Source organism: Equus asinus, chromosome 21, assembly GCF_041296235.1.
Source record: "Equus asinus isolate D_3611 breed Donkey chromosome 21, EquAss-T2T_v2, whole genome shotgun sequence".
Taxonomy (NCBI): domain Eukaryota; kingdom Metazoa; phylum Chordata; class Mammalia; order Perissodactyla; family Equidae; genus Equus; species Equus asinus.
The window spans coordinates 86,437,313-86,459,096 of NC_091810.1; the positions used below are offsets into that span (position 1 = coordinate 86,437,313).

At 46.3% G+C, this 21,784-nt stretch overlaps 1 protein-coding gene across 2 annotated transcripts in view; it reads left to right on the top strand.

Annotated features, from left to right (window-relative positions):
- The window catches only part of CLSTN2 (calsyntenin 2), a 563,982-nt gene that overhangs the window by 416,341 nt on the left and 125,857 nt on the right, over positions 1–21,784 (top strand). For both annotated transcript variants that reach the window (XM_044754268.2, XM_014852007.3), the window contains exons 3-5: positions 12,397–12,592; positions 13,344–13,552; positions 19,629–19,778. In XM_044754268.2, the coding sequence (XP_044610203.1) occupies positions 12,397–12,592; positions 13,344–13,552; positions 19,629–19,778 (555 nt within the window). The remainder of the gene's footprint in view (positions 1–12,396; positions 12,593–13,343; positions 13,553–19,628; positions 19,779–21,784) is intronic.

The window sequence follows — 21,784 nt, forward strand, 5'->3', positions numbered from 1 at the left end:
AGGATTATAGGTGTTGTGGGAGAGACTGTGTTAGGAGCTTGGCCATCCACCCCAGAACCAGAACTCCTAAGTCCTTGTACTTGTGCCTTTTACAACCCAAGTTTTCTATCCTCCCATTTGCAAGGAAACAAGCACAGCGCATTACAATTTTGTGTGAATTTGAATTCTTCTAATTAGAAAAAGTGCAATAAGAATATTGACTTATGACTTGATAGCAATATATAATTATTACTTTAGAAAATATTTTATTAATATAATACTAATGTAATATTAAATTTACTTTATAAAAATAAAACTTTCTTGGGGCCGGCCCCATGGCCCAGTGGTTAGGTTTGCGCACTCCACTTCGGCAGCCCAGGGTTTCACCGGTTCACTCGAATCCTGGGCACGAATGTGGCACCCCTTGTTGGGCCATGCTAGGGCAGCGTCCCACATGCCACAACTGGAAGGACCCACAACTAAAAATATACAACTATGTACTGGGGGCTTTGGGGAGAAAAAGGAAAAATAAAATTTTTAAAAAAATAATAAAACTTTCTTTATAAAGGATTACACATTTTCAATTCTAGTGACTAAGTGAATTGTAAATTAGAATCCTATTGCCAAAAGGCTTCTACCTTATGTGATAATTAATAAAAGCCGTTTGTCAGTATGTATATCTGAATTTCGACAAGTGACCAACGTGCTATTATTTAAATATTCGATGTCATTAAGATGTCAAAATATTTTTTGTCCTATAACAATGCCATCCAAGCAATCGTTAAAAGGCGATGCTAATTCAAGCCCTGACAATCAGCACTTTGGGAACTTGAGCTAAATTTGGCTTAATCATCTGAAGAAGGCCAAATGGGCTATTTTTTAAGAGGGAGAATTATCCCAAATGTTAGGAATAATGCTGAGAAATAAAAATCAGCATTAAGGCAGAACAATTCTACAGTTATTGTGGTAGAATGCATCCTCTCTACTTTACACTTATTTCTATGGAAAACTAGCTTTTCATGATGTAGACTATTAATTATGAGCAGAACTGTCCAACAGAAACGTAAGGCAAGCCACACATATAATGATGTATTTTCTAGTAGCCTCATTACAAAAGCAAAAAGAAGCAGTTGAAATAGATTTTAATAGTATATGTTATACAACCCAAAATATCCAATATTATCATGTCAATATGTTATCAAGTAGAAAATTATTGATGAGAAATTTTATATTCTGTTTTTCAAATCAGTGTGCATTTTACACGTACAAGACATTTCAATTTAGGCTCTGAATTTTCATCAGAAATACTTAACCTGTATTTCTATTTCATATAATCCATAGTTGAAAAAAATTGATCCATGTACTTAAACATACTTAAAAGTTTTTCAGTAACTAAATTGAGTATCTGTTCTTAAATTTCCATTTAAAATGGTAAAAATTAAATAAATTTAAAAATCCAGTTCCTTGGTCACACTGAGCCGCATTTCAAGACTCCAAGAGCCACGTTGTGGCTAGTGGCTCCCACATTGAGAAGTGCAGAGCAGAGCATTCCACCAGTCATGCTTCCATCCTGGGCCTGTCCGAGTGCCCGTGACGCTGTTTGAGAAAGACCCAGAGTGCATAGAAGAAAAAGATAAATTAAAAAGAATATATTGTTTGGAGCAAGCAAAGCCTTCGAGTTGGTTTGGCTTTGCCCCTCTGGCTGGTTCAGCCCTGAGGCCGTACGTGAGACCCCTGTTTGGATGCTGAGGAAAAGGGGGCAGGAAGAGAATCCCAAGATTTTACCTGTCGGCGTGATTCATACGAGTTCCGTTTGAATATTAGGTCTTCTTCTTGTTAATTGAGGAGGCTTTAAATTCACCCCCATATCTTGAGAAATCATTGGCACTCATTAATCTCAAACACTTTTAGTTATTTAGTCCTACCTATAGCTTCTGTTTCTCAAACCCAACTGTAAGCTCTGTGAGGGTGAGGACAGAGTTTTAAGCATTTGGGGACCTCAGCACCTGCTAAGATTTCTTCCCTGCAGGAGGCAAACACTTCAAAACACGTTGTTGATGGAGATATTCAGACAGTGGCAAAGGGCCATTATATTCGTATGGGACTTTTTCACTCTCCGCGGCTCTTCAACATCCAATCTTTTCCCTAAAGGACAGCGGGAGTGAGCTGAGACAGAGTCTACGCAATGACCCTGGAGTGGGTTGGACTGAAATGCACCCTGAGGGCCAACGAGATCCCTTCATTTTTTAGCAAGTTTCTCTCCCCTCATTCGACAGGCTCCCATTCATACTTGGCAGTGGGAAAGGCATTTATTCCCATCTGGTAATTGCGTCCAGGCCAGTAATTTTTGAGACACAAACTCTGTCTTGGCAAACATTAAAAATTCAGCCATTCTAGGGGCTGGCCCAGTGGCGCAGCAGTTAAGTTCACGCATTCTGCTTCGGCGGCCCAGGGTTCGCCGGTTCGGATCCTAGGTCCAGACCTACGCACCGCTTGTCAAGCCACGCTGTGGCAGGCGTCCCACTTATAAAGTAGTGGAAGGGGGCATGGATGTTGGATGTTAGCTCAGGGCCAGTCTTCCTCAGCAAAAAGAGGAAGATTGGCGGTGGATGTTAGATCAGGGCTGATCTTCCTCAAAAAAAAAAAAATTTAAAAAAAATTCAGCCATTCTAAATGCAGTCACTGTCCTATTCAAAGTGGCTTCCTTGCTCCCTCCCTCCTCCTGCCATCTGACAACACCTAACCAGAACTGTGGACACCTGAGGGTCAACCAGTGAGGTCAGTGGAGGGCTGGGCATCGCTAACCTGGGTAGGGCACCTGGTGGAACCAGGAATGTGCCCATCTGGTCTGGTCTCCCATCACTTTCTGCTGCCTTCCTCATACAGCTGTGGAGAGAATTATATAGCTTCGCACAAATTGCTCAACCTAGTTCATGCCAGAGTAAATCCTCAGTTTAAAAAAAACAGTGCTATTCTGATTATAATGTGGTTACCATGGGAAGCAAATGACTTTATTCCCATTTCACAGACGGGGAAGTGGAGGTCTGGAAAGACTAACTTTTTCAAAGTTACAGAGATGACAACTGAAGAGTCAGGCTTTGACTCTGGGTTTACCTGACTGTTAGGCACTAACCTACACTACCCTTCTGCCAGGAACAGAAGCTCTGAAATGCCACTGCAAAGAGAGAGACACGATCGTGTCCACAGGGCAGAGACTTACTGCAGCGGAGTTGTTTAGGCTGAAGCTCCTTCCTCCTTGCAGCTGCATTGTTCCTCTGTGGGGGCTACATGACAGCAAACCATCGATTCTGGAAGTATTTAGGGGGGAGCTTGACAGATCCATCATCATTTGTGTTCTCACACACCCAGAACAGACACTTATTGCAACCTTTGCAGTACTTCATTGCACGTGACTCTTTGTCCATCTGCCGCCTCCTGTCTGCAAAGACAGAGCAGGTCTCTGCTTCACGTAAATCCCCAGCCCCTGGCCAGGCAGGTCAGCAAACGCAGAGATGCAGGTTGTTTTCATTGTAGCCCTAAATAAGTGCCTAGTCCATCATAAACACTCAATAAATGTGAGGTGCAGTGAATTTTACAAATTGCTATTATCCATTTTCTTATTACTATATCATTTATACCCAGGGAAAGTTTGCTGAGTGAATGATGGATACAGCACATTTTTGTACCTGGAGTCCTTCAACTCCAGACCGTTGGGCACCAGACAGCCCTAGTGACTGCCTGACATGTCTTCAAGCTCTTCTTGACCTAGTTGTGACAAGCTGAGCCATGGGGGCCTCTCTAAGTCTCTCAGCATATATATTAGTTGTTACAGCATTTCTTCATTCAACAAATGTTGCCAAAGACAGAAAAATGCATTGTCTTCATTGGGTTTTCAGCAACATAATAACCGTGCTGTGTTAATCTTCCAAAAAGGGGGGCAGGGGTGGAGTGGATTTTGATCTCAGCACAAAGCTTTAGGAAAATGACTTTTTAAATAAAAGAGTATATTTTATTTTGCTCAATGCTAAGTAGCCAGAAAGCTATAAATGGAGACATCCCCCTCTCCTTTGGTTTCTAACAGAAACAAGGTAAGTTGCCAATATGCATCTTGGCGGCTTGAAGGCAGGATTTATTGTAATTGGAATAATGAAAAGTAGATAGACGTTTATACTTCCCAAAGCTCTTTCACATTCGCGTGACACTGCAGCCTCGTGGCACTGACAGGATTAGGCATGGTGATGTCCTCAGCTGTACTCAAGAGGCACTTGGGAGCCACTCAAGGTCACCCAGCTGAGAAGAGCAGAGCAGGGACTCACTCAAGGTCATCTTCCTGCCCAAGATCTCCCTGCCACCCAGACCTATGAGGGAGCAGCCAAAGTGACAATCCGTTGAACTGTTCCCTTTCTCTTTCTGCTTTTGGAAATTTTAAGTTTTTATGTGAAGTAGGAGGGCTTGAAATCAACATTTTTTTAAGTCTAAATTTATTTCCAGATTTAGCCCTAATTTGGTATTCTGGGCATGATTACCTCTTGTTGGGATTAGCATTTGTCCTTTCCCATTTTATTATACTTAAAGTGACTACAGATGACTCCATGGAGAGGTGTGGAGGACGCTTTAAAAAACTCACCCGCCCAGCCTCCAGCAGCGTGGCCAGTGTTCACTGCCTGCCGAGCATGCATGCTGGGAGGACAGAGTGCAGCTGAGAGCAGGCGGTATCGTCCTCCATCTGGAGGGACCTCGCCGGGCTGGAGGAGAAGCCTTTACAAGATCCATCATTTTCCTCAAACTGGGGTCAGGAACTGGCCTGATGTTTGCTCCAGGAAGACTGGCTGCATGCTCGGGGTACCGTGTTTCTCAAGGGGACGCTACGGCCCTTTTGGGTGAGACGGTTCTTGGTGATCTGGGGCTGACCCACTCAGAGCAGGATATTTAGCACCCTTGACTCGCCCAATAAAGGCCATTAGCAACCTCCACTCACTGTGACGAGCCGAATCAGACAGACAAGACCCCCTTCGCACACCAGTAAACTGCCCCCATGCGGCAGTACTAGCCCTGGATGAGATTTTGCAAATGCACAGGATGCAGTTGTTGGCCAACGATGTTCAGGAAAATAAATATGTGTAACCTATGGCTAATGGTGTAAGGTGCTTCAAGGAGCCAGACTGCTTTTGAATGACACATGTGACATATATTCAAAATATTCCTGCTGATGAGTCGATCTCCACATTCTGCCTCTTCAGTTCTAAATGTGAACAGGGAGTTTGCCAGAAGTGTGTGACTTTCTTCAATAATGACAGTGATAAGAGCTAACGCTTGCCTAGTACTTACCCCTATGCCAGGCACCAAGTGCTTTGCGTATATTAACTCAGTCTTCCCAACAACCAACAATGCTATGCGGTAACTATAACTAATATCATCCCATTTTACAGATGAGGAAACAGGCACAGAGAGGTAATCAACCACGGTTGCACAGGTCATAAACTGCACAGGTAGGATTCCAGCCCAGCCTGTCTGGCTCCAGAGCCAGGATTTAACCATCCGTGCTTGGATGAAGATCTGGAAATGAAGTTTCTTGCCCAAGCTCTGTGGACATCAAGATCTGCCTAGTCACTTGCAATAGACAAATGCCCCAGCTGTGAGGTACAGAGAAAACTGCGTTGTTCTGAGGTTGAGAGACCTGTGAGAGGCAATGGGTCCCTGTTCAAGCATCAAGCACAGGATATGGGAGAGGCATCTGGGTGGAAACTATGGCTGGTAAATTACAAGAGCAGCAGTTCTCAACTTTTTGGTCTCATGACCTCTTTACATTCTTGAGCGTTGTTAAGGACCCTCAAGAGCCTCTGTCTCTGTGGGTTATATCTATCAATATTCACTGTACTAGAAATGAAAACTGAGAAACTTTCAAATGCTTATTTATTACTTCATTTAAAAATAACAATAAGAAGCTCATTACATATTAACATAAATAACATAATTTGACAAAGAAAAAACATTTTCCAAGCAATAAGAAGAATAACACTGTTTGCATTTTTGCAACCTTTTCAGCGTCTAGCTTAATAGAGGATGGCTAGTCCTCATGTTGGCTTCTGCCTCCAATCGGTTGTGATCCGTTGTTAGGTCGAAGCATGTGAAAAAACCACAGCCTTACCCAGGTATGTAGTTGAGTAATAATCTTCTCAGATAATTGTAGACGCTCTTCTCTGATAGTACACCAGAACTCCATAAGTAACAGTTTCTCAAAGGCTAGTCATAATAAGGAATCTGAAATCACATTAATGAACTTACCGTACACCATTGCATTAAAATGCATTGGTCCATCTCGCACTTTGAATGAATCTTTCGCCCACACGACTGTAGGACATTGCGCACTGGTTATCTGGAAGGTACTGATTCATTGTTAAGTGGATCTTTCAAAAGTTGACATATTTCCTTATACAATATCAAAAAGTTATATTCATTAATATCACTACTCATCTCATCAGAAAACTATTAAAGTATGGGTAAATTGTTGAACTCACTGTGGCAGACACAAGTTTTCCAAAATTGAAAGCTTAAATCTTATCATTGGCAACAAATGCTACTAGTTCTTTTCCTTGAAGTGACAGGCTCACTTTAAAAGGATGTCTGCCACACGCTCGGGCCTGAAGAAACGTAGTTTGTCTGTCAAGTAAAAATGGCATTCCGTGAAAAAGGGTCCTAGTTCAGCTCCCCACTCAGCTCAAATCACACAAAAGCTTTTCATAGAGGCAAACCAGCAGACTTTGCTGTACAAAGGCGCTCTGTGTGTACTTTCCATTTTGTCGCACAGAGTATTAAAGAGACGTGCACTCAAGGATTAAGATTTAATGAAGTCTTTACTGGTTTTGTTTACTGTGACCTATATTGTGAAGAATGCAGTTGGATGCTGCTCAGGCACCAGCACTGTTAGGCACCATTGCTTCTATAGCACCAGAGCAAATTACCAACACAACGGAAAAAGAAAATAGTGTCTTAGTGTTAATAGGATGCTAATTTTGACTTTGTGGACCTGCAGAAAGGGCCTGGGGGATCCCGGGGTCCACAGATAGAGCACTGAGAACCACCATCCTAGAATATCACGCTCACTCGTGATGAGCGACAGGAAACAACAAAGAGAGGGCTGGACTGAGACCCTCAGGGTCATGATTTCAGTCCTTCATCTGCTCCTTACTGTCCCAGTGACTTTGGGAGAGCCACTCAATCTCTCTGAGACTCAGTTTCCTCATCTGAAAAATAGAATCAACACAACCTGTTGTTCAAAACTATTTGAGGGTAAAAACAAAATATATTCTAAAAACCTATCTCACTCATTCATTCATTCACCAGTTTCATTCATTTCCCCCAGAATCTCATGGGAGGAATTAAGAGACAGCTACACCAGTTTCTCTGGTGTGTTGAAGGCATGTTGCTGCAGAGGAGAAGGTAGCTGTGAGCTACAACAGATGGCTGAGGGGCTGGAGCCCTCCTGCCCCGCCGGGCTCCGCAGGGGCTCATCTTGTGGGTCTGGCCTCCCCAGCGGGCTCTTGGTGAAGCCGAGTTCCGCCACCTTAGGCCATGGCCAGCGTGGGAGAGCGCCGAGAGCCCGGCAGCCTGATGCTGCTGCTGGCTCGTCCCACAGAGCCCGTTGCTGGTGCAAAGCACATGCTTATCTGTGTGCTGCACTCCCACACACGGCTCCTGGCACACCAGCTCTCCCGCCTGAGAAGCTACTGCAAAGCTAGACTGTAGAAGGGATATCTGTATAAGGAAACCAGTAGGTCTGCTCTGCTTAAGTCCGTCATCCTCCCACTGCAGTGCCCAATTAGCAATAACAAATTCTAGTGACGGGCCCCACAAAGATCAAGACAAAACACACTGAGATGGGAATTGTGATTTTAAACATCCTTGCTCCTCAGGACTTCCTCTCAGCATGTTTCTTCCACAGTCTCTCTCTCTCAACTGGTAGGGTTTTAAAATAATGTCCTATTTGATGTCATGCTAAGTAAAGAAAAATTAAAATTTTAAATTATTAGCATGAATTTTACCATTTATCTTTATACTGTGCAATGCCAGTTTCAAATGCAAATGTAAGAGCAGTTAACTGCTGTGCAGAACCTCCAGAATTGCAGGCTTGGTGTTTCGTAGCTTGTGTGTGCATATGTAGTCAGTTCTTTATCAGAGCAGTGTAAATGCCGTACAAACCCAACTCCGGTGTTTTTATTTCACTTCTTTGTCTGTGTACTTTCTACCAACGCACTCTCTCTTTGGCTTACTGGGCGTAAGGAGGCCGGGAAAGAAAAGGAGCTGTGGGTCATCTTATCGTTCATTCTCCTCCCTGTCATCATTTGCAGCATAAGTGGTTGGCTACCACAGGGAAGCAACCTGAGTCAGAAAGGATATAAGGTTCTTCAGCTGATCATGTCTCTTAAAACACCCCTGCTGGGGCTGGCCCGGTGGCGCAGTGGTTAAGTTTGCACATTCTGCTTTGGTGGCCCGGGGTTCACTGGTTCGGATGCCAAGTGTGGACATGGCACCGCTTGGCAAGCCATGCTGTGGCAGGCGTCGCACGTGTGAGGTGGAGGAAGATGGGCACGGATGTTAGCTCAGGGCCAGTCTTCCTCAGCAAAAAGGGGAGGATTGGTGGCAGATGTTAACTCAGGGCTAATCTTCCTCAAAAACAAAACAAAACAAAACACACACCCCTGCCCTCTTTCTGTGTTCAAAACAATTTAGGTTCGAACGGAAGGGGTAGCCTCTGGGGGCTGTCAGCTGCCCACTTACTCAGTCCTGGACATCGCGTGCTTAACTTGTTTCCGCTCTGAGTCCCGCTGAGCCCCCAGGCGTCATGGGTCCACCGGAACTCCGTGCTCATGGGGCATCCCGAATACTGTATGTGAATGGGGCAGCAAGAATGGTGAATGTGCATACTGCACACGTCTCCTCTGCTCTCAGCGTGCTCCACTGTCCCGTCAGACTTCACTTATGAAACATAAGCTCAGAGATAAAATTATTAACATTTTGAGATGGCAACAGTAGCAATTAAAACCAAGCTCTCTTGAGCTCAGGGGCCTGTGTGGCTCTCAGGTCACATGCCCATGAAGCTGGCCCTGCCCATGGCCTCTACTCCTGCCATACTGGCCCCTGCAGTCCCTTGGCCTCACCTCGTTCCTTCCTGCTGAACGGCCCTATGGTGTGCTGCCCCCTCTGCCTGAAACTCAGTTCCCTCCCTCGTGGCCTGGGCGTGTGCCTTTTCTCTTCCTGTGAGCTCAGCTCAGCCGCCACATCCTTAGGTTGGCGTGCCCCACCCCCCCCACCCCCCACCCCCCCCCCACCCCCCCACCGCCCTGCTGACCAGGTCAGGACTCTCTCCTTCAATCACTGTCGCAGTCACATTCTGCATTTAGGTACATGATTACCCAACTCCTTATTTCCCTTCGCCACTGGGCAGCCAGCACCTTATAGCCCAGGAGAGGTCTGATTCTGTTCATTATTGTTTCACCAGTGCTGGGCACCTAGTCCCTAATCAGTATTTATGAGATGAATGAATAGATGAATAAACCAATGAATGTTTTTGCAACCAGAACAAAAGTGTCAGATGACGAGGTGGGATGAATGAGGGGGTCATGATTTCTAGATCTTGTTCAAAAGGGGTCAAATCCTGTCCCAGTCTGAGCTGGTGGAGCTCAGTGAGCATCACATCGCCTGGCCCACTGGATTGTCCCTTCTACTAGGTCGTGAGTACTTGAGGGCAGGGGAGCCCACCACAGAAAGAAATGATCACTGTGCGATGTGATGGGGTGTTGACTAACACTACGGTGGCAATCATATTGCAATATACAAAGGTATAAATTTTTTTTTAAAAGATATCCAAGTCATTTTCTTTACATCTCTGGCCGCAGCACAGTTCCTGGCAGTTAACTGGCTCTCAAAAAATACTGTTCATATTGAATTGAATTGAGCTGAGCATATATTGCCCTGAAGTTTAGTTTATCTCACCCTCCCCAGGTGTCTCCTCTTCCCTCTCTTCCTTCTTTTCCTCCTTCCTCTCCTTTCTTCTTGTTAAGGATTTCTGAGTCTTGAGAACTACTTTAGTTGTGATCAAATGTTTCCAACAGAAAATTACCCTCATTTACTTTTGGTTTAACTGGACTCTTCGAAGAGAAATGGTCGACTGGTCTTATAATCATGGCAGTGGTTGGGCCTTCCACAGAATGCCCCAGAACCAGTGTGGGCACTTTCGCTGGTAATATTCCCATATTGGCATCAATCTTGGGATAGAATCCCAAGGCAGGCACTCTAGAAGTTCCTCCATTCAACTCCAGCCAATTCAGAGCAGAAATTAAGCTGGAGGCTGGGAGGAAACCCATCCTCTCGCCCTGACGGCTGCCGAGCCTCCTTGTGGGGAGGCGGTACAGAGACGGCATGGTGGTGGAATGGGAACCAGCCTTCTTGCTAGAGCCTGGTCCACAACCTATCTGCCTTGTCCATTATCCCACAGCTACATTTGAGAAAGGGCCAGGAGGGGAGGTAGTGAAAGTTCAGTGTTCATAATGAAATTGAGGATCGATGAAATAATAAAAAACAAAACCCTAAAGGTAAGATCGGTATTGATCGACCATTTCAGAAAACATTGTTTGAGAGAGATCAGGGCATGCTTCCTATACGTAAAGTGGGGATTTCTATCCTGAGTAAGACTCGAATGGGAATACAGAACGTCACTAGACGCATCGCCAAGGTGTCCCCTTACAAGTTATGGGGCTGCTGGGAGATGGTGCAGTGGAGCAGAAAGGCGTGGACTGAGGAGTCAGCCATACCTGGGTTTTACATCCAACTTTAGCTCTGTGACCATGAGCAGGTAATAACCTCTCTGACCTTCTTTTTTTTAATTTGTATAAATTAGTATGAAACATCTGCTTTGCAGGTTTGTTATGAAGATCAAATGAGATCACCTGGGTGGAGGTACAAAGCTTGGGACCTGGCACAGAGCAGGCATGCGATCCTGTTATTCCTTCTTGCGGTGTCAGGTCTTTGGGACAGTTGGTCACCCTGAGAGTGAGGGCCCCTCTTGAGCTGGGCACCCAAGACACCTCACCCTGGTCCCAGCAGTGCAGCTAGGGCGGTGTCAGACCAGCGTTGGGGCATCTCAGGGTAGCTGCCTTCCCCCCAACACCATCTCCTGGGCCATTTTACAGATGCCACAGTTGAGACCCAGAGAGTTAGTATAATTTGACTAAATTGGCAAACCCAGGCCTGTGAACCCAGGCCTCTGGCTCTAAGCCTGTGTTTCACTCCCCAGCAGTCTACAGCAAATGCCTTACTGCCGATGTCGCATGACACTCACATGCCCCTTTGCACTATGAAGGGCCTTTCTGGACATCTACACATCGTCTCCCCAGCAAGCCTGGAAGCTCCCTCAATACAGGAAGAGGACGTGTCTCAAAGTCTCAGTACTTCCCAAGGCACTTATTACAGGGCTAACCTACAGTCGGGGTTCAAGAAATAAATATCCATCAATTGAGAGAAAGAAGATATTTTCATGGCCTTATAATTTTAATGCAGAGAAACAGTTATAATACACATTAGCCCAGCTGAGGGGGAGAAACGCATTAATTTCACAACATGTTCAGCTCTTTAAGAAGTTTGCTTTTCAGGCTCCACAGGGATTCTGGAATTCACATAGACTCACCCACTGTTTCAAGAGAAAATTACAACTCCCAGCGGTGGCCATCTCCCAACAGGGAAGCAGTGGGTGGAGAGACAAAAGGAGGGGCGGGGGAGGGGGCGTGGCAACAGCAACGTGGGCTGCTTAAACCAGGAGTAAAGGACAGGAGAACCGGAGGAGAGCCATGCAGCTAAGATTTCGGGAGCAAATAAATCACCTGGGCCCTGTTGAAATGCAGATCTGACTCAAGCCATCTGGTGGGACCTGGGAGTCTGCATTTCTAACAAGCTCCCAGAGATGCTCATGCTGCCTGTTCATGGACCACCCTTTCAAGTAGTGAGGATGGAGTCCCAGGACAAAAGGTTGTGAAAGCCTTGGCTTTTTTCTCCTTTCCTCTGCAATCTGTCCTTTGACTGTGGGCAAATTCCTTAACCTCAGACTGGGCAGAGGGCAAGTGGGAACCTGCTAGGAAAAGTGGCAGACGGGGGTAATCACCAGCTCCCCAGCCTGGGGACTCTCCCCTTTTTTCTGCCAGATGCCCTTGATGGGTGACATTTCCATGCATGGAACACCTGAATTTTACCATCCATAAATGAATGTATTGGTCTGCATCTCGGGAGGCCTCTTCTGGTTTGACAGCCCTCTGTGTGGAGGAAATGGCCTGGAGGTTTTGGGTTTGCAAATCTGGCCCAGCAGAAGCTCTGTCTTCAGGCTGGCAGTTCTCAAGATCCCCACTCATGGTCTTCCATCTTCTGCAGGGGAAATCTGTGCATTCAAGATCCATGGCCAGGAGCTGCCCTTTGAGGCTGTGGTGCTCAACAAGACATCAGGAGAGGGCCGGCTCCGGGCCAAGAGCCCCATCGACTGTGAGCTACAGAAGGAGTACACGTTCATCATCCAGGCCTATGATTGCGGCGCGGGGCCCCGGGAGACGGCCTGGAAGAAGTCGCACAAGTGAGTGTCCTGGCAGAGCTCCCCGGGCCCCTCCCGTCCCTGCCCACCATCTCCTTCACACGCTGCTCTTCAGATGCGTGTTACCCATTGGTCACACCACGGTGCTCTAAGCTGCTCCACTGCTTGCTGGTTCCCCAGGCCCCTGCAGACATCAGCACAGGCCACTTTCTGCACGGGGAATTCTCTATCCCTCTGCTTCACCTGAAGATACACCTGTTCCACCATCAGGACCGAGTTCAGGTGTCACTTCTGGGAACCCTTCCCTGAGCCAGCCCGTCCCTGCCGACCTGGTTAGGACCTTTCACTGGGTTTCTGCCACGGTCTTCTTTCTGTTGCAGCCCTTTTCATTTGGGGTTGTAACTCTCTCCCGGATGGAGTGGGACTCAAAGCCTAACCCAGGGAGAGTGGTGAAATTGCTCCTGAATGGAGGAGTGAGTGAAGTGAGGAAGGAATGGATGGGGAACGGGGAGATGATCAAAGGAAAGTTGTTGCTTACAGCTGGGTATCAAGGAAGGTCAAAGATGGGGAAGATTCTCTCTGGGCGGACTCATGTCTGAGGATCGGGGCAAGGACAGGTAGGAGGGTTTCCCACGGGAGGGAGGACAGAACGCTCAGACAACAGCTGGCCCTTTTGGCTTGTGCTTGCTCCACTCACTTGGCCTTGGGGTCTAGGCAGTGCCTGTGGGAGGTGTGGGAGGATGGCGGGACTCTTTCTTTACCGCCATCCCTTCCTTCCTGTGTGTGGTTGCAGGGCTGTGGTCCACATCCAGGTGAAGGACGTCAATGAGTTTGCTCCCACCTTCAAAGAGCCGGCCTACAAGGCCGTCGTGACGGAGGGCAAGATCTATGACAGTATCCTGCAGGTGGAGGCTGCCGACGAGGACTGTTCACCCCAGTACAGCCAGATCTGCAACTACGAGATCGTCACCGCTGATGTGCCTTTTGCCATTGACAGAAATGGTGAGTGTCCTGAGACGACCCCAGTGGGGGGCGGGGAAATGGCTCCATCACCCCCACTCTGAAGGCCAAGTGGAGGCTCTGAATGTACTTGGCAAGCAAGGCCTCCCTTGCTACCTCTGATGCAGGCTCTGTAACCCAGAACTCAGTCCGCGCTAGACAGGTGGCCTGACATGATCGGCAGCCCTACTGGGCCTAGATCAACCCCAGGACACCTCAGAAACCTACTCAGGGAACATAGTCTTTAAAACTCGCAGCACCATACAACTGAATACCAAAGATCGGTTGGTTTTCTGGTGGAATCTTCCAGTTGTCATTCACATGTAAGCCAGGCCATCAACTTGGTCATATCTGAGTCCTTTTCCTAGATAACGAGTTATAACATTACTCCCACATTATAACATTACTCCTCACCACAGCAATCTGCTTCCTGCTGCCAGACAAAGAGATGCTAGCAGAGAGGGTGGAGACTTTGAAACACCTTCTAAGCAGCAGATCCATTCAGGAATCTGTAAAGCTGTTGCTAGTGTCCTTTGAGAATTTCTACCCTAGCGAGAATGGAGCATGAAAGAACCCTCCTACCATACCCCAACCCCAAACTGACCTGAACACAGTCCTATAAAGCCATTTGGCTATTTCCTCAATTAATAAAAACTCACTGTAGTGTAAACACCACAGCCAGAGGCCCCCATCAACTCAGGCCACCGTGACTGTAATTTTTCAATACCTTGATTTTAATCAAATGATAATTATTGGCCAAGTATATCGTTTAATTATTAGCATGAGTGTGTGGGTATATGTATGTTATCCCTGCTTTGTTTTGAATAGTATTTAAATAGTGCACAAAGATGCAGCAGTTGCAAAACCTGGAGTTTGTCCACCCAGTCAACGTTAATTGAGTGCCAGGTATGGTGCTGGGAAATGGGAATGAAGACAGAGTGGAACTCAAAACAGACAGGGGCCTGCTCACATGGAGCTTACCATCTAGTGAAAAAAAAATCAAAATAAAAAATAGAAAATCAGGTGGCATCAAAGGTGAGGTTGGGACACGAAGCAGCCCTGCACCTGCATTAGGAAATAAATTAGCTCTGAGCATCCTGGTGGCCAAGGCCTAAAGGGAAATACTGTCAGCCACCTGCTTGCAAGTCGTCAGGAAAAGCCCAGCGCTTCTTGTTGCGACCAGGGAGAAACTTAGCTATGACACAGGCTTCTGCATCCTGGAACTACAACAGCTTCCATGGGAGAAGGAAGCCGAGGAGACACCCTCATTTCTCACCTCTAGTAGCTTATGAAGATGAAACCAATATTCATGAACTAATATTCATATTACTAAAAAATAGTAATAGGCAATTTCCTTATAAAATGCTAAAGCATCTGGAAATGACAGTTACACACCTAGACATTGCTAGATGCTAATTGTGCAGAACACAGATCAGTGCACAAAAGAGTAAAGGAAAAAATATCAGACTTTAAAGTTTGGTTCAAGACTCAGAAGACGGTCATTTCAATTAGGAGAGCCCATCAGAGCTGCTTCCTGATAGGTTTTCCTACGGGCCCTGTGAAAAGACTGGCCTGCCCCCACCGCACAGACTCACATCTCACACATATCACACACACACTACTCCATATAATGTAAAACTGCTTTGTATTTTTCTGTTCTCCTGTGATCAGCTGTTTGGTCTAGTCCATGAAAGCTTTGGAACCTGGGGAGTGGCGAGTCCTTGGTGAAGGGCACGACTAGACAATGGTGGGGTCTTTGATGAGTGGTCGAGCTCCATTGGCCTCCTGCCTTAGCTCTGGAGAGGCACAGCCCAAGGAGAGATGAGATGCAAATTCTTTCAGTGGAGGGTAGACTGCCCCAGTCATGAAGATAATTACTCATCTTGATGAGCCATTTCGCTAACATATGCCAATTTATTTCCTTAGCTGTCTCATTAAAAGTGAGGAACAGTCCTTTGCCAGGGCTCTGCCTCCAATGTTGGTTTACAACATAAGATAAAGAGGCGAGTGGGCACTCCCAGGGAGTATGGGCCTCCGACAGTGAGGTTTACAAGAGCAGTTCTCCAAGTAATGAAGGCAGGACCCAGAGGCAGACACAGAAGAGGCTCCCATTCTAATGAGCTTCCCAGTTGGCCCTTATCCATCACTTCCACCGGCGACCTTCCGGGCTTCTTGAAGAAGTTCTTGGCATGCACATCAGACAAAGTACTGCTGAGTTTGGGGCCCACTCATTGAGGCCCAATGGCTTCAGGTGGATGGCACCGGGTCCCTCCAACCTGCCAGACTCTCTGCCTGTGGGGGAAGGAAGGGAAGCAGGGCAGCAGGAGGATAGGAGACATTACATGGAGTCAGCCTGACCCGTCTTAACTCAAGACTCAACCTCTTCCAGCCGAACTCCTTGACTTTTCTCCCCTTGAATTCCTCCCCTGTGAAATCATGGCATAACAGGAAGGCCTCCTCGTGGGGTTGGCAGAGGGCTTGGCAGCGTGTGGGGATAAGCTTCTCAGGGTACCTGGCACATGGTGAGTGCCACAGTTACCAGGTATTCACCTGGGTGATTGGGACATGAAGGTTCGTTACCCCCAATAGATTTCCAGACTGAAATATGAGCAGGAAACTCTGAGTTGGTGACATCAACTCCCTCTTGGGAAGTTCTGGATTCATTTCACATGGCTTCCAGGCCCCAATCTTCTGGCACTAGGCCAGACTTTCTGAGACAGATAGGGCCTGACTACTCATTTCCACTGAACAGGTGGAAAAACTGAGTCCTAAAGCATAAAGAGCTTGCCTAACAGCACCTGTCACCCTGCTGGCAGAGTTGAGACTGGAGCCTGGGTCTGCTGAGTGTTGGCCCCACAGCCTTTCCACCAGACGGCTCTTCCTCAGAGATATTTGACAGGAGCACATGGCAATGGGATTTAAGTTCAAAAACACAAAGTGTGTCTTAATCGTATAACAATGACTCCAATGTGTGTGTGTGTGTCTAAGTTACTTAAGCCTTGCCCCAGATCCTCATCAGTAGATGGGAGTTACCTCTTATGCCTGTGGAAGAGGGTGGATGTAATGAATCAAGGTGCTCACTTGTGCTGGCATGAACCAAGCTCTCCGCCATGTTAGAGAATGACCCAGGAGGAGCAGCGGTGGGCTCAGTGACACCCAGTCCCCCCTTGGCCAGCTCTCCTCTCTTCAAGCCCTGTTTGGTCCACACACAGCCCCAGCTGGGCTCTCTGTCAGCAGGCTGCCTGCTGAGTCACGGAACTCTGATGCCTCTGAGCCCTTTGTCTGCGAGTTGGCTTGTTCTAAAGTCAGTGAAAACACTTCTTTTCCACCAGAATAGAAAGTAACGCATGCCTTTTGTGGGAAATTTGGAAACCATAGGCAAGTATGAAGAAGGGAATCAGTCACCCATAATCCCACCACTGATACCTCTACTGACATTCCACCAGCAGTTCTTCTATGAAGGTTTTAAACAAAAGAAAGGCCACACTTTCCATACTTTTCCTTGTCCTCACCTTTTTCACCTAACATTTGACAATGTGGATTTTTTCCATCCTTAAAAACTCTTCATAACTATCACTCTTAGTGCTGAACAGCATTCCATCTTATGCAGACTTAGCTCTTCCCTTACCATCGGACTTTCAGTTGCTTTACTATTTTCCAACGTAATAAATAATGCTTAGACGAACATATTTGCACCTGTATCTGCAATTTGTATCATTTTCCTGGAATCGATGCTTAGACGTGGAATTGCATGCCCAAAACATATGAACACTTGCAAAGTGACTGGCCTCAATAGCATCCAAAAGGGTTGTTCTGGGTCAAATTCCACCACAAGGAGGTGCAGGTCGGCGTGCCTGCCTCAGCGCACTGCCCACCCCACCTGAGTTTTAGAACAATGCCTTCACTAAAATGCAAGTAGGTACTGAGTGTCTTTTTGAGGATTAGCTTCCCAGGTTCATGTGGACCCGAGAATTAGGCCCAAGGACCGCTACTCACCTGGGTTGACTGTGGACTCAGGTCTCCTGAGAAGGCACTACTAGGAGAAATAATTCAAATGTGGGGGCAAAAAATACAATTGGAACGGTAGCAAAATGGATGGCTTTTTCTGAGCTTTCAAAAAAATTGTAAATGAATGTCTTATCCAAATATGACCCTCCTCTACACCACAATTGGTTGCAATACTGTACCCTCATTTTTGACCTAATCCTTTAAATTCTGCCTCTGAAACCCGTTCTCACATGCAAGAAGTCAGAGGTGGTGGAGAAAGTAAATTAGTTTCTCAGACAGTTTCATTAAGACTCGGGACGGAAGTGGAGCTGCAGCAATTGAGCCAAGGATTGCTGGCTTGTGTGTTTATTTTTCTAGCACAATCAATAGTGTTCGGTCTGCTTAATGTCACACGGATTGTAAAGCCTGAGCTTTCTTCTTCTCAGAGGCATATCTTTTGAGAGCCATTTACCTTTAAAGAAAGAGAAAGTTAAAACTTTTTGTTCAGAATTCAATTTGATGTTGCTGAAACATGCTTCTCATGGTTGTATCGATGTGCTTCCACCTGACGGAATTTCTCCCCCGGGGATGACTATCACCAAAAACTAGTGTGTTAACAGAACCCTCAGGGAGTGTTACCAACCCAGTACTGAGCCGTCGCAGAGCTGTGCTGGCCCCGAGCTGAGAGCAAAACAAATATTGGGGGAAAAATGAAAGGGATTCTGGACACCAGCCACAAGGCCGAAAATACATCAAACCCTTTTTTACTCAGAGATTTTTGACTGGCTTTATTGAACTAAATTTTACTTCAAATCAGTGGCTGCCATTGCATTTTAGGAATAATCCAGAGCAGATAGCGGAACAAATGATTCTAATTCTTGGTCCAATGTCTTGGGCGACTTCGTCCCCCCCACACTCACGTATACTTTCATTTGTAGCACCTGCTCCTGGGCTGGTACTAAGTCTGTTTTACTAAGATTGGGTGATTGGAGGGTCACCTTTTCCAATCTTTAAAACATCATGTGACTTTTCTAATTTTGCAGACTTTCTTGCCTTGGTCTCTGCTGTCTCAATTCCACATGAACATCAGTTGGAATGGAAGAAAGCTCTTTAGGGAGTTTCCTTCAGTTTTGATGAAATATAAAAATATCCCTGAGTCAGCCATTCTGTGTTTGTTTATTTGCTCATGGCTTTGTTTGTTTTTTAATTTCCATTTTCTTAATTTCACTTCTGGTAAAGGATGATGCTAACATTTGAGTCCTAATTTGCTGTCAGCTCCACCATCAGAAAAAAAGCAAGAATGAAATTATTCTCAACAAAGGAAGACTTTAATCTCTTGGAATTGAAAACTAAAAAGTATTAAATGCACCTTGGGCCTTTGTTATTTCCTTGGAAACAAAACTGTATTTCAGCAAAAACAGTCAATTAAAATTTTTCTCATTAATTATCAAATAATTATTTCTGAGTCATAATATCAAACCCACAGGAACAAAAACACACAAATGGCTCAGAAAAATTGTTTGCTCTCTCTCAGAGAAGAAAAACGTCTTTGCCACCTGGGCAGAGAATTCGCTATTCTGTGTAGCTTTCAGAAGAGAAAGTCCATGTTTTCTTATTGATTTTACTTCCTATTTGGTAGCTAAATAATGTGAGGAGAGGCAGTGAACATTCCTGGCAATGAGCCCAGATGTTAAAAAACGTGTGTCAGGACATTTCTGAATTCCATCTTTTCCCAGAGATTTCATGGCAGATGCCCTCTCGGTACCCTACAGGAGGGACATGGCCACATGGGCGTCCTTTAGGAGTTTTCTGACAGCCCATTACTTATAAACACAGCCAGTTGGATTCCAGCTGTGTGCCTGGAATTCCCTAGAAGTCCCATCCCACAGCTGGGGGGCCTCCTGCGAATCTGCCACCAAGGCATAAGCAGGCCACATGTGGAAGCCATGCCCTATTTGCCCTTGTTTTTGCAAACAGGTAGGAAAAACGGTAATTTCATTCTGGTGAAGGTTGGAGGAGTGGAGAAGGGATTTTGAAGAACTGCAGTCTGTTTCACTTGATCTGAAACGATTTTGAATCTCTGTGTCCTCAGGCAACATCAGGAACACTGAGAAGCTGAGCTATGACAAGCAGCACCAGTATGAGATCCTGGTGACCGCCTACGACTGCGGACAGAAGCCGGCTGCTCAGGACACCCTGGTGCAGGTGGACGTGAAACCAGTTTGCAAGCCTGGCTGGCAAGGTGGGCCTGCTCGTGTCAGTCCTGCTGAGTGAGGGCAGGCTGGCCTGGTGTATAGAAGGTGCTGGACCTGTCCTCAAATCATCACAACACACAACTAGAGGAGTTCTTAAAATGTGGTCGCTCTGCCGCGAGAACTAGAGCAGCTTGTTTATTCTCACAACTCCTCAGTGACCTATTATCCCCATTTTACAGCCAAGAATGTCCAAGGCACCTTGTCTAACACCACATGCCCAGTTTGTCCAGTGCACCCTTTCTCAAATCTCATGGCATCTTGAATCAATAGTAATTATCCCGCAGTGCTCAGGAGAAAGTGCCGGCGAGCCTATTCACTTTATCTAAGGGTGCTGGGTCTAGCAGCTGCGTTTCAAACTGTGATCATCACTCAGCACCTGGGGAAGGTTGCCGTGTTCCGTGGGCTGGCACAGAGGGTGTGCAGGCAGAGGCTGGAGATCCAGAATCCAACCTGTGGAGTAGGAGCTCTGTAAACTGTTGGCTCTGGGAATGGAGAAGCGGTGGACTTAGATGGAGGTGGATCTTGGTGCCAGTTTAGATCTTTTAGGAGGCAAAGACAGAGCAGAGGGTCAGGTTACCCTTAGATGACGAGGTTTATCACTGAGCCTAGGGGAAATAAGGAGGGTAAGGCCAGCTGTAGAGGGCATCTCACAGGGAATTGGATGGTTCACGGAATAACGGTAGCTCTAGTGGTAACACCAGTAGTTCCAATGGCCGAGCAGGGATGCTGGTGTCATCTCTGTGCTCAGCTGCTCCTGTTTCTGCTTCCCGTGTTGATGCTGCTGCAGGCTGCTGCTTCCTCATGATTCATGGTGCTTCATGGAGTCCTCCATCCTGCATTTTGTGGCTTCTGTCTACCACCTTCTCTTCGGGTGTCCTTAAGCTTCAGGACCCCTGTTATATTCTACCTCTTTCTCTGTATCTTTCATTCTTTTTTTTCTTTTTCTTATTCTCCCCAAAGCCCCCAAGTACACAGTTGTGTATTCTACTTGCAGATCCTTCTAGTTCTGCTATGTGGGACACCGCCTCAGCATGGCCTGATGAGGGGTACCACGTGTGCGCCCAGGATCTGAACCTGCGAAACCGTGGGCCGCCAAAGTGGAGCGCACAAACTGAACCACTCAGCCACAGGGCCGGCCCCTGTATCTTTCATTCTTAAATTCCCCTAGAGAGTGCGCGATTAGCTGTGTTAGTCATTCATATCCCTATGGAGCAGACTGATGCCAGGCCACTGGTCAGACTTTGAATAGCTGCCTTTTAGTCAGGCATTCATTCCTAATACAATTCATTTGGGTCATATCGACAAGATATCATGGTACAGAACATGGACACCTGAAGACCTACGTGGGGTCACTCCCCTGCACAACTCTATCTCCCTTAATCCTTCAACCAGAAAGGTGGGAGGGGTCAATTAAGCCCACCTCTGGAGAGAGCCAGAGTCGTTTGCCTGCGAACCAAGTAGAGAAGATGAAATGCTCAGTAGAGGAGCCCCAGGTAAGACACATGGGATGTAAAGAACAAAGTCGAGCCATCTTTGTCAAGCAAGAGACAGAGAAAGAGGAACAAGCCAGCAAGGGAAACTCAGGGAGCCTGAGCTCTGGTTGAGTATAATTCACTAGACCCTACGGAGCCTGCGGCCAGGATTCTGTCTCTCTCATCCACCACTGGATCGCTCAGGCTTAGCGTGTGTCTGGTCCCAATCATAGGTGCTCAAGAAATAGCCATTGAATAAATGAATGAGTGAATACATAGATGAATGAATGAAAAGCTATTTGAGCAAAGAAGAACTCTCCTTGTTTTATTTTAACTTATAAGGGCTGACTCCACTGAAAGTCTAGCTTTTGAAAAGGAAACCTGGAAAGAGTATAAAAGGTTCCTAAGCATGGAACATGCTCACGATGGGATTTTAAGTGGGGAAAGCAAAGCACAGAGTCAGATCTGGAGAATGATCCCAATGTCTCTTGTCTCTGATAAATGAAAAACGTATAGATTTG